General features: G+C 43.1%; 1 protein-coding gene across 2 annotated transcripts in view; it reads right to left on the bottom strand.

Moving 5' to 3' along the window:
* LOC142582954 (uncharacterized) overlaps positions 1–14,873 on the bottom strand; it is a 69,340-nt gene that overhangs the window by 22,755 nt on the left and 31,712 nt on the right. For both annotated transcript variants that reach the window (XM_075693112.1, XM_075693113.1), the window contains exons 10-12: positions 4,271–4,331; positions 2,207–2,281; positions 1,107–1,298 (exon numbers count right to left, since the gene is read on the bottom strand). In XM_075693112.1, coding sequence (XP_075549227.1) covers positions 1,107–1,298; positions 2,207–2,281; positions 4,271–4,331 — 328 coding nt within the window. The remainder of the gene's footprint in view (positions 1–1,106; positions 1,299–2,206; positions 2,282–4,270; positions 4,332–14,873) is intronic.

Raw genomic sequence — 14,873 nt, 5'->3', positions numbered from 1 at the left:
TCACTGCTGAGCCTGTTTTACTCATGAAACTTGCCTGCCTTTTAGCAAGCTTTTTATTTCCGTTCAATAAAGAATTAGGCTTTTGCCATTCCACCATATTTGGCGAGAGAAAACGTATAAAATTATGCGCTAATGATTTCATTTTTGTGCTTACTGCCTCACTTGGGTAACAGGAAGTACAAATTATTTGCAGCCTCACGGAGGAACAGTGGCTGGTGGTTATGAGGATGTGGGTGGGGCTTCACTGCAGACTTAAGTTGTATCTGACTATAATAGCGCTTTTTGAATTGGCTCTGGAATAATTATAGCGAAATATATATTTAAGAAACAATCACAGTTCTTTTGAATCTCTCGTTTAGTGCTCTGCCAAGCTAAGTGACAAAACCAACTCGTATTGTTATTTGGGAAGTTGCATAACGATGCGTGGCCGCCAGTCCCGTACAACCGCGTAGAGCGCAGGACGCTGCAGTTCTAGACGTACTGCACCCACCGCGGAAGGTTAGAAAAACACCTACATAAGCACAGAAGAGAAGTGGCTACGTCAGGCGGCTCGACTGGTAACTGCAGAATCATCATTCAAAACACATGGAATGGTTCTCCACTTCCGGCAGCAATTTCTCTACTTCCTTTTTAAATAAAAAGATGTTGATCCATAAGTATCCTTATAAACAATGGATAAATTTGTTAACTTTTGCTTTTCCTTCCTGTTTGGCTGTTGCCCTTAGTATATCACTTAATTTCTCAACTCCTTGCGAATTTTGTATCCACTTGCCAATTTTGCACAGAAAGTCCTGTGTACTGAACGTTGGTGCCAAAAGATTGTGTTTTCCGGGTACCTATGAACCGATAAAGATAACTGTAACTCAATTGCACCATTTTTTTTGTTTGTTCTCAATCACGAATGTTGACGCAGGGAAATCATACGTAAAGAGATTGTATCAACAAGGTTCTACTGTATTTGAACGGAAAAATTGGAGTTGGCCTCGAGCTAAAGCCGCCTCGAACTTTTTTTCTTTCGGTGTTGCTAACACAAACGAAAATTTTGTAAATCTGGCGAAACCAATATGAGCAGAATAAACTGAAAAGAATGTCCTTGCATAACTAACCTGCTGTGTGACAGATGTCACCACTCCATTGCTTTGTTCCACAGTGAAGGAAGTGCCTCTACTTGTGCCCATCATCTCAGATACATCACGAAGCACCACTATGGGGACCTGCTGGGGGTGCTTCTCTGCTGAACCCTTAGTGCCACGGCGCTTCTTTGGCGGAGACAGTCGCGCAGGAGCTGCAGAGCCGTCCTAGACAAAATTGAAAAGGAGATGTCGCCAGTCAAACTTGACTCCCCGAAATGTCCAGTTTGTGGACCTTGCAAAGCATGCTTAAAACAAACACCATGACTGACAGAAGTGCTGCCCAATGTAAAAAGGAGCAAGACCAATGGTAAGCTAGAAGAATGCTTGAACAGCAGTGAAACAGCACTATTTAACAAAAGAGAGAGCCTGTCGAGGTAGTAAGAGATCAACAATTTGAAACAACAGCATGAGTAACAGAAACAAAAATTGTAGTATGACATAGGTTGAGCATTAGTCTTTGAAAACACAAGTATGAAAATTAACATTGACAAGGCATGCAAGAATGCATGCAAGAAAACAAAAATTACCTTGGACAAGGCACACACAACACATGCTCGAAAACAAGAGAGAACCATTGGCAAAGGTTGCAAATATATGAAAAGCCGCTTATGAACATCCTGCTGCTAATACCATGACTGCCCATTAAAGCAACAAGAAATTATGGTTATGTCAGCATTTGTAACCTTAACATCTACAATCCGTATATCTGGCAGTTTGATTTCTTACAGAACTACAGATTTAGAATTTTCATACTCAGAAATTCAAGTTCAGTAATTCCGACCGCTCCTATGGTTGATCCTACATGCTTTAGTATGACACAATGGTATCATATGATGCTGGCTGCATATGAGGCTCACAGTGACAGCTTGAAGTGAACAAAACTAAAGCCACTGAAACTGAAGCCACACACATGACATGTCTTCTCCAACAGATTATTCACTATGTGCTGTTGACTGGCTATGTAAAGAGCGGCTGTGTGAATTGCGGTCAAACCTTATTACATCTACATGCACACAGAAATGGTATGAGTGTACACTGCACTGAACAAAAGGAATAAGAGAACAAATATTCACCTCAGTCTCAGAATCTGAGCTGCTTTTTGTATCAGAGTCTCTTCGCCTCCTCTTGGTTCTCGATTCCCACCATGACTAGAGAAAGGAAGCGCACATAACATATAGTTGAATCACTTAGTTTGCATGGGGAATTAGAGATGTGCACAGGCCACAGTACTGCGGACCGGCTCAGCATGGTCCTACTTTTCGGCAGTCTGTGAAAACTGAACAGCTGAAGAGTGCAAGGGGCACGCCTTTTGTAGACACCCATGAGTAACATGTTTCTTTGCATCTCACAGTCACAGCTGGGAGAGCATCAAGAGAGCACTGTAATCAAGCCGCGATCTAGGTTGCTTCATGCTCGACGGACAGTGAGGCGCAGCCCCGTCACTCATGGGCGTCTACAAAAGGCACGTCAGCTGCAGTCTTCAGCTGTCTAACTGCTTTTCTACATGAAATTGGCCGGAATTTATTATCCAGTAAAAATTAATCATATTAACTTTGTGTATTTCTGGAAACAGTGCTGAGCTCTTCAAATGCACGCATCAAGAATTTAATTGGTATTAACAGCATGGCTCTATTTCTCAAAAGGTTTGGCCAATTTGCATAATTACTTTATTAATTACTTAATCAAGTCATTTTCAAATGTGTGACTATGTAAAAGCAATTAAGAGGACATCATTTATTTATCCTACTTTTCACATTTTTAACCCTTTGAGGGACTTTTTTTATTGCAGATTCAAAATCTTCAGGTGACCTATCTAAAAAAAAAAAAAAAATTTAAGAATTTTTTAAAGCGAATTCAAAGTGACAAAAAAGATTTTCCATAGGTAAACATGCATTGTATATTCATGATACAGAGATGCTTGCGTAAATATTTATAGTGAGAATAACAAATTGGCAGTGCCTTAGCTCGGCTATGCCAGGATATACGTAGCGAAAGCTAAGGCATAGCATGGTTAGCCTTGGTTAATCTTGATTGCAAGTCCAGGTTAGTCTGGTTGTCTAGCTATGTTGCGGCATGTAGCCAGTGGTTCAGCGCGCTGTTCATCTGTTTTTTGGGCGATTCGTTTCCTTTTCATCTCGTTCCGATGTCGATTCCAGGCCTCCTCCTGCTTATCAGAATTGTCGCCATCCATACTGCTGCCTCAACTGTGGTTGCGACGCATGCGAGCTCTCCTTTTCAACCCTCCAACATGTTATCAGGCATGCGACGCAGTTGGTGAAGTGAGCAGAGGCGAATGCAACGATGAGGAACGCGGTGTGACGAGGAACATAGTGTGATGTCATGTGCCTCCTCGGAGCATGGCCACGGCGAAAGTTTGCGGCCAGTAAAGCCTGCGCTTTAATATGTAGATACAGTGGAATAGATATATTCTAATTCGGCACTTGGGCAACAGTCCGTATCAAAGGAATTGCCATTCGACTCATTTGCAGAAAAGCAACCAGCGTAATTTCACCGTGCACGTGAGCGCATACAAGAAAGCTCAATGGTTCTGCATCCGCGAGAAAAAACAAACGAGTCAGAAACTTGTAGTAATCTTTGGTCCCATCGCCAACGAGGGTCGATAAGTTTCCACAAGTCTCAAGAAACGAAGGCATGGCAACATTGTTCGTATATTGCGGCACTGTTTGTAATAGCAGCGCCCGCCTGTGAACAGATGTAATCAAACCCCTAAGAGCAATAAAAGAGCGAGCACCTAGCGGTAACCCTTTCAGAGATTAGGAACCATAGACATCAGTTTTTGCAGGCGCGACAAATGGAAACAACCCACAAGACGAAACCAAAACTAACTGCTGCGCATCCCCCGACATGCCACCGTAAACAACCAGTGAAATGAAAAACAAGACTACGACATAAACGAGGAGAGGGAGAAAAAGAAGAAGAAGAAGGAAAAGAAAGTTTTCCAAGTCTACAGATGGCGTCGTAAATATATTGCATCGACCACTTGAGAATTGTTCACGGTGCTGTATGTTTACGTCTTTGACCCTCAAAGGGTTAAAGCATTTTAATACATACTGTGAAACCACTGGTATACAGAAGGCCCTGTATCAACATGAACAGTTACACAGAAGCTTACTGACCTTTGATCGGTATCTCTTCTTTGGAGACGGGCTGCTGGGTGGCTCTGCTGGAGCTACTGCCCTGGAAAGCAATGTTAAGAACCAGGCAGCAGATGGTCAGTTTCAGGAAACAACTGATCACGCCTAACCATGCTATTTTACCGTAAGTAAAAGTAATCGTCAAAATGTTGGACAGCCATTATAAATTCTTTTGAACAAAGGTTGCTGGCTGTCAGAAACCAGCACTGTGCTGTGTCGCACGGTAGCTAGTTGACAAAGAAAGTTCAGCAATCTTTTTCGTATAGGGGAGGTACAGGAAACCTTATTTGTTTGTTAACGTTTCCCCGGCACTTACTCTGTGAAAGTCCAGTCCCATCATGTCATGTGTATTAGCTTCCAGCCTGTTACGATTCCCTTCCCAGTTGCTACAACTAAAAACTGTAATAGTGCAACACCACACCACACAAGCAGTGGTACGTGCAGTGACACTGTTGCCAATCTCAACACTGCTCACGCCATTGAAACTGAAGAGGAGGTGGACAAAGGCACAAGCAGTCGCCCCAAAGCACGGAGCAAGAAATATTTAGGAGTGGAAACTCCGCTGTTTGCGGCGACCAGTAAAGGTCACAAGCCCGCGGATATATTTTCATGCTGGCGGCACCTGGTGGCATGGGAAGAAATTACCGCTGTTTCGATTGCCAGGGCAACCGGTTGAGCGTGTTGCTCCCGTTCGGCCGCGCGCGCCTGACTTCTACCACGGAGTGGCCGGAGCTGCCGGAGGCGCCGAGCCGCCTGCCGGTCGCTGCTTTTTTTTTTTTCCGCTGCGGCTTCTACGACGCACCACATGGTGCCGCCACTGCATACGGTAGCGTCGGCGCATGCAAGAATTGTGACTTTATCTGGTCGCCCGCGCTCGCTCGCGCTGACGGGAGTTTCACCTCCTATATGTCTTACTCCGTGCCCCAAAGTCACATTCCCAGATGCTGTCATTACCTTCGATACCTTGCATGCTTACTTCGATATACACAGCTGCGTACAGTCTAAAGAAGCTGTTATTATCGAACATTCGGCTACAGTGTCAGACGAAGTCACAAGCTTCATTGTGTGATTCATGGCTACGAACATTAAAAAAAAAAATGTTTAACATTCAATCTAACCACCAGGCAGCAACAGCGACCTTTATTTAGCAAATTCTCAGCTCTTTGGTGGCTTTCTATTCAGCTTCAAATAAAGTGTTGCCTGAAGTAGCATTACCAGATGTTATGTTTCCTCGGGTGATGCATTATTTTTTTGAGGACCCCTAATATACATAACAATGTGGTTCAACTGTATTTTCAGTTGTACTCGGTTTGAGTTGAAAGTGCCATTAGTTCATGCAAATAAATAAATAAACAAATGTAACATTCCAAATAACGCATAGTATTATTTGTGTTCGAATATCAAATGCATTCATTCCTAATTTCTGCATAGTAACATAGCAGCAGGCACAGTATAAAGTTGAGCCCGGCTAGACTGCTTTCTTGAAATTTTCATTCTGGATATATTGGATGCAACTACAGTGACTAAGAGCAGTATATGCAACTGAGATGCTGCTCAATAGCACCAACAAAATTAGTGAACTAGATATTCAACAGAATAAGTAAGCTCAACATAAGAAAATATCCATAAAAAAAAAATGCATCGCCACAAGCTTACCAAGAAAAACATTCAGACAGATCCCACCTCATGACGACTGTCGACGTTAAGAGGAAGCTTTAGCTCAAGCCCCACTCTGATGCCACCTATTCAAGTACATCTAAAACGCAGAAATGCTTTTCTGAGATAACCACTGGGCTTCCTTTAATGAAATTTGTTGCATTTGAGAGAGAAACGAAAGTTGTAGTGACTGTTGGAAGAAGAATTTCGATTTAGAGCCTGAAAAAGTAAAAGCGCAATGTTTACAAATCCGTAGCTCTGCACCAAGAACAGATGCCTGTAAACTGCACCTGTTAGAGCATCCAAAGCGGACAAATCTGATATGTCAATTTACAGCTTACATTAAATTCTTACATTGTTCACAAGGGATTTGTAAAAGTTCTACTCGCATATTAGTGGTTTATTTGAGAGCCATGTATAATACATCAATCTTGTCCGCTTTAGATGTACTGTTAGGTGCAAATGACAGTTATTATATCGTTTTTCATTGTCGACTTAGAGTTGTAAGCTTGATCGTTTAATCTTCCTAAAAATCTGCTATCTTTGTCAATTTTTATTAAAGGATTGATGACTTAAATAAAAAATTTGCAGTGAACAGTCGCTAGATTTTAACTCTTGCTTTTATATGCAGCAAACCTCATCAAATTTGATGTAGTGGTTGCCGAGAGAAATGGTTTATCCTTTTCCATGTATTTAGATAGGAGCCCCCGAGTTAAAGCTTCCTCTTTATGTGATTAGCAATGAAGTAATGTAGCAACACACTATAACGGAAGACAATCCGTATTATTTACAATCCGTAGTGGGAAAAGCAGGCTAAGAATGCGAATCGTATTACGATGATGATTTTTATTTGAAACGGGGCGGTGCCCGTTTTATCTAATCATGTTTTGCTTCACTTTTCACAGTCTAGCCTTATGCCTATCTTTCCTTAACTTTTCGTGCATTTTCATACACCCATGTGCCACAGCATCCGCACCTCTGGACACCACAAATAAAGCTTCATTACGTGGCCTCCAAATTGCAGCTAGTTTTGTCCACTGACGCTGTAGGATTAAGGTTCGGTATATCTGACTTCAAATGAACTGCGGTGCGATTGCATAGGCATCTATTTCAGGCGTAATACCTTTGTCCATGGTCATGTAGGAGGACACGCATTCTCATTTTTATCAGTTGGACGTGTAATTTCGTTTTTTGTTTCGAAAACAAAAGTGACGTTCCAGGGGCAAGATGGCAGACAGCAGCAGCATGCCAAAGAATGGTAATCAAATGAAAAATAATAATAATAATAAACTCTCAGGGGAAATCTTTGTTTAACTTAGATACTTAAAAAAAATTAGCAGATTACGTAATGGGGAAACCGGAATTAATTTTGACCACATGGTGACAATCCAGTTGGGGCATGTTCGATGGTTCATAAATGCACACATGGACTTCATTTATCTCTCGTCTACGCTCGTTGACTCCCGATCTACGTCTACCACCTGGGTTACAACATGCGCCCGGCATATCGTGCAATGTTTGTGCCTCGGTATTAAGAACTCCCATGCCTTCCTCATCTGAACGGCAGGCAGCCCTACCTGCAACATATGTAGCTGTGATAAAGCCTTCACAGAAATTCGATGTGTAGCACTGAGAGGCACGTGATTTGGGCTATGCTTGGTAGACTAGACAATCACACACTACTAGAAAAATTTCTAGTCTAGCACTCCCAAAGCACCGTATTTATTCAAATATAAGGCAAGGGTTTTCCCCCAGAATCTTTAGTCTAGAAATCTCCCCCCCCCCCCCCACCACATCACCTAATAAATTTGCCTGTGGATGTAGCTTCATGGCAGCATGAATATCTCCTTACAGTGTGGCTTTACCGCAGCACATGCTGTGATGCCATGAAACCACACTATAAGGCGACATTTGCGCTTTCGTGAAGCCATAACTAAAGGCGAAATTCGCAGATAACCCATATTCCTTTCTTCTTATTAATGTGAAAGCATTATACGTTCCATAAAACAGAAAAGCCGGCACTGTCCTCGACGAGTGGTACCAAAAATCCATGTGAAATTGTCACTGTCTTGTATGACATCAGTAGTAACACAGAAGGCAATAAATGACATAACAATGTTAATTAGAGTGAAGTTAAAACAAGTTAAAGTAAGGTTACTTAAGGTGAAGTAAAGTGAATGAAGGTGAACTAAAGTGGATTGAGGTAGAGCTGTGGACATGCGACAATGTATGACGTCCCATATCATGGACATAAACAATTAATTAGAGAAGTCAGTTTGCTTTTGCATTGAAATTATGTAAAGATACGTAAGTAACTCAATTTTTTCATGGCCGCCATTTGGTGTTTTGGCTGTGTTGGTAATTCAGTATTTCAGGCAATCCCCCGTCAGGTCTGAATAATCCCTTGGCTACTCTATATCACCTTATATTAGTGGAAGCAAATTAATACGGCAACTATGCATAGGTGCCTATATCTGAGCTGTTCCAAGTTTCTGAGGTCTACGGGCCTACATATTAGACTGTGGAAATGCTGTCTGCTACCACTGAGTTATTAATCTACACACTTTACTTTGTTCATGCTCCTGTCCTTGTTTTTTATCTCCTTGCTTGTATCTTATATGCAGGGTAGACAATTACAACTACCCTGGTTAAACTTCCCCGCCTCTGTATACAGTAGAACCTCGTTGATACAATCTCGTTTGTCACGTATGATTTTTCGGTGATGTTTGCGATTGAGAACACAAAAAATGACTCAATATACTGCACAATAAATTTATCTTGGGCGAGTTGGTGTTTGCTGAATGACATGATATTGTAGCATAAAAAACACAGAAAAAGAAAGACTAAGTGGCAGACAAAAGAGCAATTAATGCCATAGAAAGAGTAGCACCGTCTTTCTTGCTCTTCTGTCTGTCACTTAGAATCTTCTTTTCTTTTTTTCGCTACAGTATCATGTTGTTCGACTCAATACAGTTGCACTTTTTTAACAGTTCATACGTTCCCGGGAAACATGATATTTTGACACCAACATTCAGCACATCACTAAACTATGATGCTAGATCACATGTAAACAAGAAAAGGCTTGAGGCGCACACAATCGCAAGCAGTAGCTGCTCCCCGCAGCAGCTTCCCTGCAATACTCGAGCGCCCATCTTGCGTGAAAACATGGCATGCACAGTTTCCTATTTTGGTACCACCAAATCTCCTCACGGGTCTTCCCACGCCGTACTGACAACTACTGTTGCCAACTCTACTGCAATAAGCATCTCTAAAGTTCTCTTTTGCAGCACATGGTGCATAGTGCCTTTGGAAGCCTACTGCACGCTTTTAATAGGTGATAACTCAAATGCACCTATGTTCCCTGCTGCGCGCAGCGCAAAGTGAGTGCCATGTTTCATTTTGGCAACATCGTATCCACTGTATTCTGGTGTCACCTCACAGTTTGATTTCGTTGCGATTTCCTGTCACCATCTTAAAACACATCGCAATAGGAAAATGACAACAAGCATTTTGGATCGCTTGGGCTTCACAAGCTGGATGCATGTTGGCGTTTCGTGCTGGAAGGATTTGGGAAAATTACTTGTGCTGAATAAATGAAATAAGGAAACGATAAATTAGTGAAAATTCGCACGCGAAATGCGAAGGTTGTGGGTTCGGCTCCCACCTGCGGCAAGTTGTTTTTTCATCCACTTTAATTTCCACTAATTTATCGTTTCCTTATTTCATTTATTCAGCAAAAGTAATTTTCCCTATGTTGTCCTTGGTGTCAGTGTTTGTTGGCTTCTCATGATATGACTAATAAAAATCGGGCCCCTCGGTTAACCCCCTTTCTTCTCGTTTATTACATAACGAGGGTCTCGAATCCGGCAACATTGATGCCTTCAGGTAGCATATGTGGGTTTATTGACCAGTTGCCTTCACCCAAAAAAGATCACGTTCTCGTGACGCCTGCGGCAAAAACGACGTTCCACGTCCGCCGCCAAGGTCTATGAGTGGTGCCGCTGGCTAACACTCCCAGGGTTCTACTAGTACACATAAATACCCAAGAAAGTGGATGGGGGAACGTCGCCGCGGTAGCTGAATTGGTAGAGCATCGCACGCGAAATGCGAAGGTTGTGGGTTCGGCTCCCACCTGCGGCAAGTTGTTTTTTCATCCACTTTAATTTCCACTAATTTATCGTTTCCTTATTTCATTTATTCAGCACAAGTAATTTTCCCTATGTTGTCCTTGGTGCCAGTGTTTGTTGGCTTCCTATGTACACTGTTTCACAATCAGCAAAGCAAGAGTAATGAAAATCTAGGAGAGCAGTTTGCCAAAATTATGTATAGAATCAAAATTTTTTCTGGAGCATTCTTTGCTAGTTTACTTGGAGACTCTCCAGCTAACTGACTGCCACAACTTCTCACCAGAGCATTTTGGGTGCCATTCTATCTGATGATCTGTACATTTTGGGCGCATGATGTCAGTGGCATTTTATAATGATGCATATAAAGAATGTTTAGAGGAGGCTAGAAACATTCATACCAACTTTGCTAGAAAAAACTGAAATGACATGTGGTAAATATTTAATATAATTTTTCAAGATATTCTTTAGTCTTTTTTGAAGCCCCGGGCTTTGTTTTCTCACACAGAAGAATTGGCCTGAATAATGCAGTAGAAACTGAAACTTTTAGAATGTGTTGTCATATAATTTGAATTCAGGAATACCACACTACTCTCTCAGCTTTTATAGTTTGTACAGTGGCTATCCCATATCAATTTGCCCATTCTCAATAAATTATTATGGAAGGTATGTATGTGCATTGCAACAAAGCTCTTTTGCCTATGCTGTAAACATTTGTCATTTATTGACCTGTACATTAGTATGCATGAGAGATTTTTGTAGGCAGACGTTGTGAAGAAGTTACAGGGTGTCTTAACGAAGATGACGAAGGGACGAGGGCGGAGAATAACGAAGATGGCTGACACCATAGCCCAGCCCTACTGTGTATTATTACAAATTGGCGCAGCCGCATATTTTCTGTGTGGACATTCAAGTCGAGATGTGGGTGGACTTCATCAGTGGAGCAAATGAATGCGGTGGCATCCGAATCTTGGCTGCAACGCCTCAAGATGAAGAGGAACAAGCTCTTCCGGAAGCAGTGAGCACCGGCGCATTTGTATCCTATATAAGCACTAGAACGAAGCTCACTTACGATGATGTAGTTGCGGAAAAAAAAAAAGTGAAGCTGAATATGAAACTTCCAAGATTATGAGAAGTTTGTGCTGACTCCAATTCGAAACTGTGCGAAGCCTGCTACCGTTGCTTCGTCTGACAGTGGCATCAACCTGCTCAATAAGTTTCTTGAAGTGCAACAGGAACAGAACAGACAGCAAAATGAATTAATGCGTTTGCTTGTAAACGTGACTGTAAGAAGAATGAACAGGCCGAGTCTCGAATACGTGAAGCAAGACATGTTTGATGGAGATTCCAGTAGTCCCGAGTCCTGGCTAACATTTTATGAATATGCATGCAATGAAAACTACTGGCACAGTGATGAAGATAAAGTGAAAAACATGCGACTATTCCTATCAGGAATAGCCAAGAGTTGGTACGAATTGCATGTCAATGGTCACAGCAACAAGCCATGGATGGACTGGAAGGATAATTTTCTCGGCTCTTTTGGAGAGAACAAGGTACTAGTATGGGATAAAGCTATTGCTTTCAAGTACAGGTCTGGGTTTGCACTCAGCTATTTTTATGAGAAAAGGAGGCTACTCCAGCTGGCTGACTCAGCCTTGCCCGAGACATCTGTGGTTTCGCTTATCATTAATGGTTTGAGTCCAGACCTTCGGAAGCAAATACAAGTGAGAGGGCCAAATACGGTTGAAAAATTTCTGCAGGAAATGTGAAACCTCTACCTACAAGACTCGGGACCCCAGCGGCAGCCCTTGATGCCTGGTGCAAAGTGCCCAACTGCCACACGAGCAGATGAAAGACACCCGCTTGCAAGCTGGAAGTCTACCACTTCTCCTGTGTCATTTCTGACTGACCAAGGAGGCTCAAGCCAACACGAAGTCAGATGCTGCGACAAAAAACTAAATAAAGAGGGCTTCCGCCTCCGCCTGAAGACAACAAGAGAAGCTGTTTATTTGTCGCATGCAAACCTCTTGCATATATCTGTTTTTGTTGATGGAAAGGAAAGGAGCGCATTAGTTGACAGTGGAACAAGCATCACAATTATAAATGCCCGTATTGTTGAGACTGAGAAAGTACAACAGAGACGAGCTGTGGAAGAAAATGGATACGACGGAAGGCGAGATATTCATGATAAATGGACATGTTTAACCATATCCTGTCTCGGCAACAGTGTTGCTACGCAGGCGCTAATACTCGACGGAGTACCCTATGAATTACTCCTATCACGTCCAGCCATCATTGCACTTCGCCTTAACATCTACTGGACTGGAGAAGTAACTATGGATTAAAACCGGCACAATCTCAGCGTTTCTTCCACTTCTTCGAGGAGCCTACGGCAGCCATCTTTAGATGAAGATGTTAAGAGGCTTTATCCGGAATTGCTATGCTTGAAGCGATATCCCAAGGCAACTACAAAGTTTGAGGTACCATTTAGGTTAGGTGATACTACAGTGGTGAGAAAAAAGCCACATAATATGTCATGGGAGAAGAGAATGTGGCTGAAGAACGAGCTTCAAAATATGTTGGATGCACAGATAATTCGTCCATCCATGTCTAAATTTGTGTCGCCCATCACTACTGCACCTAAGGAAGATGGAAGCCTCAGATTCTGCACATATTACAGGCAAATTAATAAGCAGACAGAGCTTTTTCCTTATCCTATGCCACGAATAGACTCTATCATAGACGAGACGGGTGGCTGCAGAGTGTTTTCGTGTACTGATTTATGTAAATGATTTTGGCAAGTTCCACTTTCTGAAGAATACAAGAAATACTCTGCCTTCATAAGGCCTTTTGACATCTATGAGTATAATCGACTCCCGTTTGGATGAAAGAGCTCACCCTCTTGGTTCCAGAAGATGATGAATGACGTCTTGCAACCATTTCTTGAGAAGTTTTGTAACGTGCACATCGGCGATATAACAATTTACTCTTGCAATGAGGAGCACTCAAAGCATCTTGGTAGTGTACTTCAAGAACTGAGTGATGCGGAGCTCAAGATTAATCACAAGTGAGTTTTTCCAAAAAAAAAGTTGTGTTTCTAGGTAGAGTATTTGATGGCCAAACCAAGACAACAAAGCAGGAATCAGTCGAACTAATCTCAAAAATGCAGAAACCGCATGACCTGCACTCCTTGCGGGCATTTCTCGGCTTTGCGGGGCATTTTGCGACGGAGATTATGCAACGAAAACGAAGTGCCTTACAGAAATGACCAAGACGAATGTGCCATTTCAGTGGACAGCAGAGTGTGATTGCATTTATCAAAACCTTGTGAGCATCATTTCGTCTGACCCAATTCTGACGCTTCCAGACTTCACGCTGACCTTTGTGCTGAACACCGACACTTCTCATTACGGCACAGGCGCAGTGCTTTACCAGAGGGATTCAAAACTTCATGGAGCCAGCAACAAAAGGTCGTGGGATATTATCCGTATACATTCTCAAAAGCGCAACTGCATTACACGACTACGTAGAAAGAAGCTTTGGCAGTCCTAATGGCAGTACGCTATTTTAGACCTTACCTGGATGGCAGGAGCTTCACGCTCTTTACCAATCACCAAGCCTTAATGTTGCAATAATACACAGCAGGCACAGAGCAAGAAACATTTAGGAGAGGAAACTCCGCTGTTTGCGGCGACCAGAAAAGGTCACAAGACCGCGGAGCCATTATCGTGCTGGCGGCGCCTGGCGGCCTGGAAAGAAATTACCGCCGTTGAGAGCGTGCCGGAGCAGCCTGCCCGGGCACTGCATTTTTTCTTTCTCGCTGCGGCTTCTACGACGCGCCGCATGGCGCTGCCACTGTATACGGCTCCGTCGGCACAGACAACAATTGTAACCTTATCTGGTTGCCCGCGCTCGCTCGTGCCGACGGGAGTTTCACCTCCTAAATGTCTTACTCCGTGACAGTAGGGCTAGGCTATGGTTTCAGCCATCTTTATTCTCCGCCCTCTTCCCTTCGTCGTCATCGTTAAAGACACCCTGTAACTTCTTCACAATGTCCACGTACACTCCCCCTCTTTGAAGACTCATCCCTCCTGGGATGATACATAAATACGTTCCCAATGGTTGCAAACTCGAGCACGCCGTCATCGTTGATGTAACCAACTCTCTTGAGAACACCTTTTTGCACTGCAGTTTGCACCACGTGATACGGTCCCATGTACACCTGCTTCGTACCCGGAAGACCTTTTCTGACGAGTACTAAATCGTTCAGCTGTACACGAGGTATCCGCATGTTGTGGCAGCGGTCGAACTGCCTCTTCATATCTTCCCGGTATCACTGGTAGGCTTTCGCAGTTTTCCGCTTCTTGCACAATTGCAGGCGGTCAGCAATACCAAGCTGTTGACCAGCAGGGAGTATCGGTGTCTTTCTAAATGCTGTGAAATAGGGACTACAGACAATACTCGCAGTGTGCGAAGATATATCCTTAACCTCTCAGAGCCTAGAGGAAAAATTGTGCGGTGAGTGAGTCAACTCCAGCAGTTTGTGTTCGTGGTCCATCACGGACCTGGAGAACGCCTGAAGGATGCAGACACACTCTCCAGACTTGCAATAACCCCAGATCAGGAGACTGTCAGCGCAACTCTGCTGTGGGAGTGAACTGAAGAACCGGAGTTCCACGATGGTAAGTTCGTAGGCCTGGAAACAATGGTGCCTTGAATCTTGGAACTTTACCATGACTCCCCGGACTCTGGCAGGCATGACGGGTTCTGGCGAACTTATCGCAAGATTCTTCAGCGTTTCCGGT

This window comes from Dermacentor variabilis, chromosome 5 (genome assembly GCF_050947875.1).
Source record: "Dermacentor variabilis isolate Ectoservices chromosome 5, ASM5094787v1, whole genome shotgun sequence".
NCBI lineage: Eukaryota > Metazoa > Arthropoda > Arachnida > Ixodida > Ixodidae > Dermacentor > Dermacentor variabilis.
Note: the sequence above shows the minus strand (reverse complement) of the source record. Positions and strands in the feature narration are given on the sequence as shown.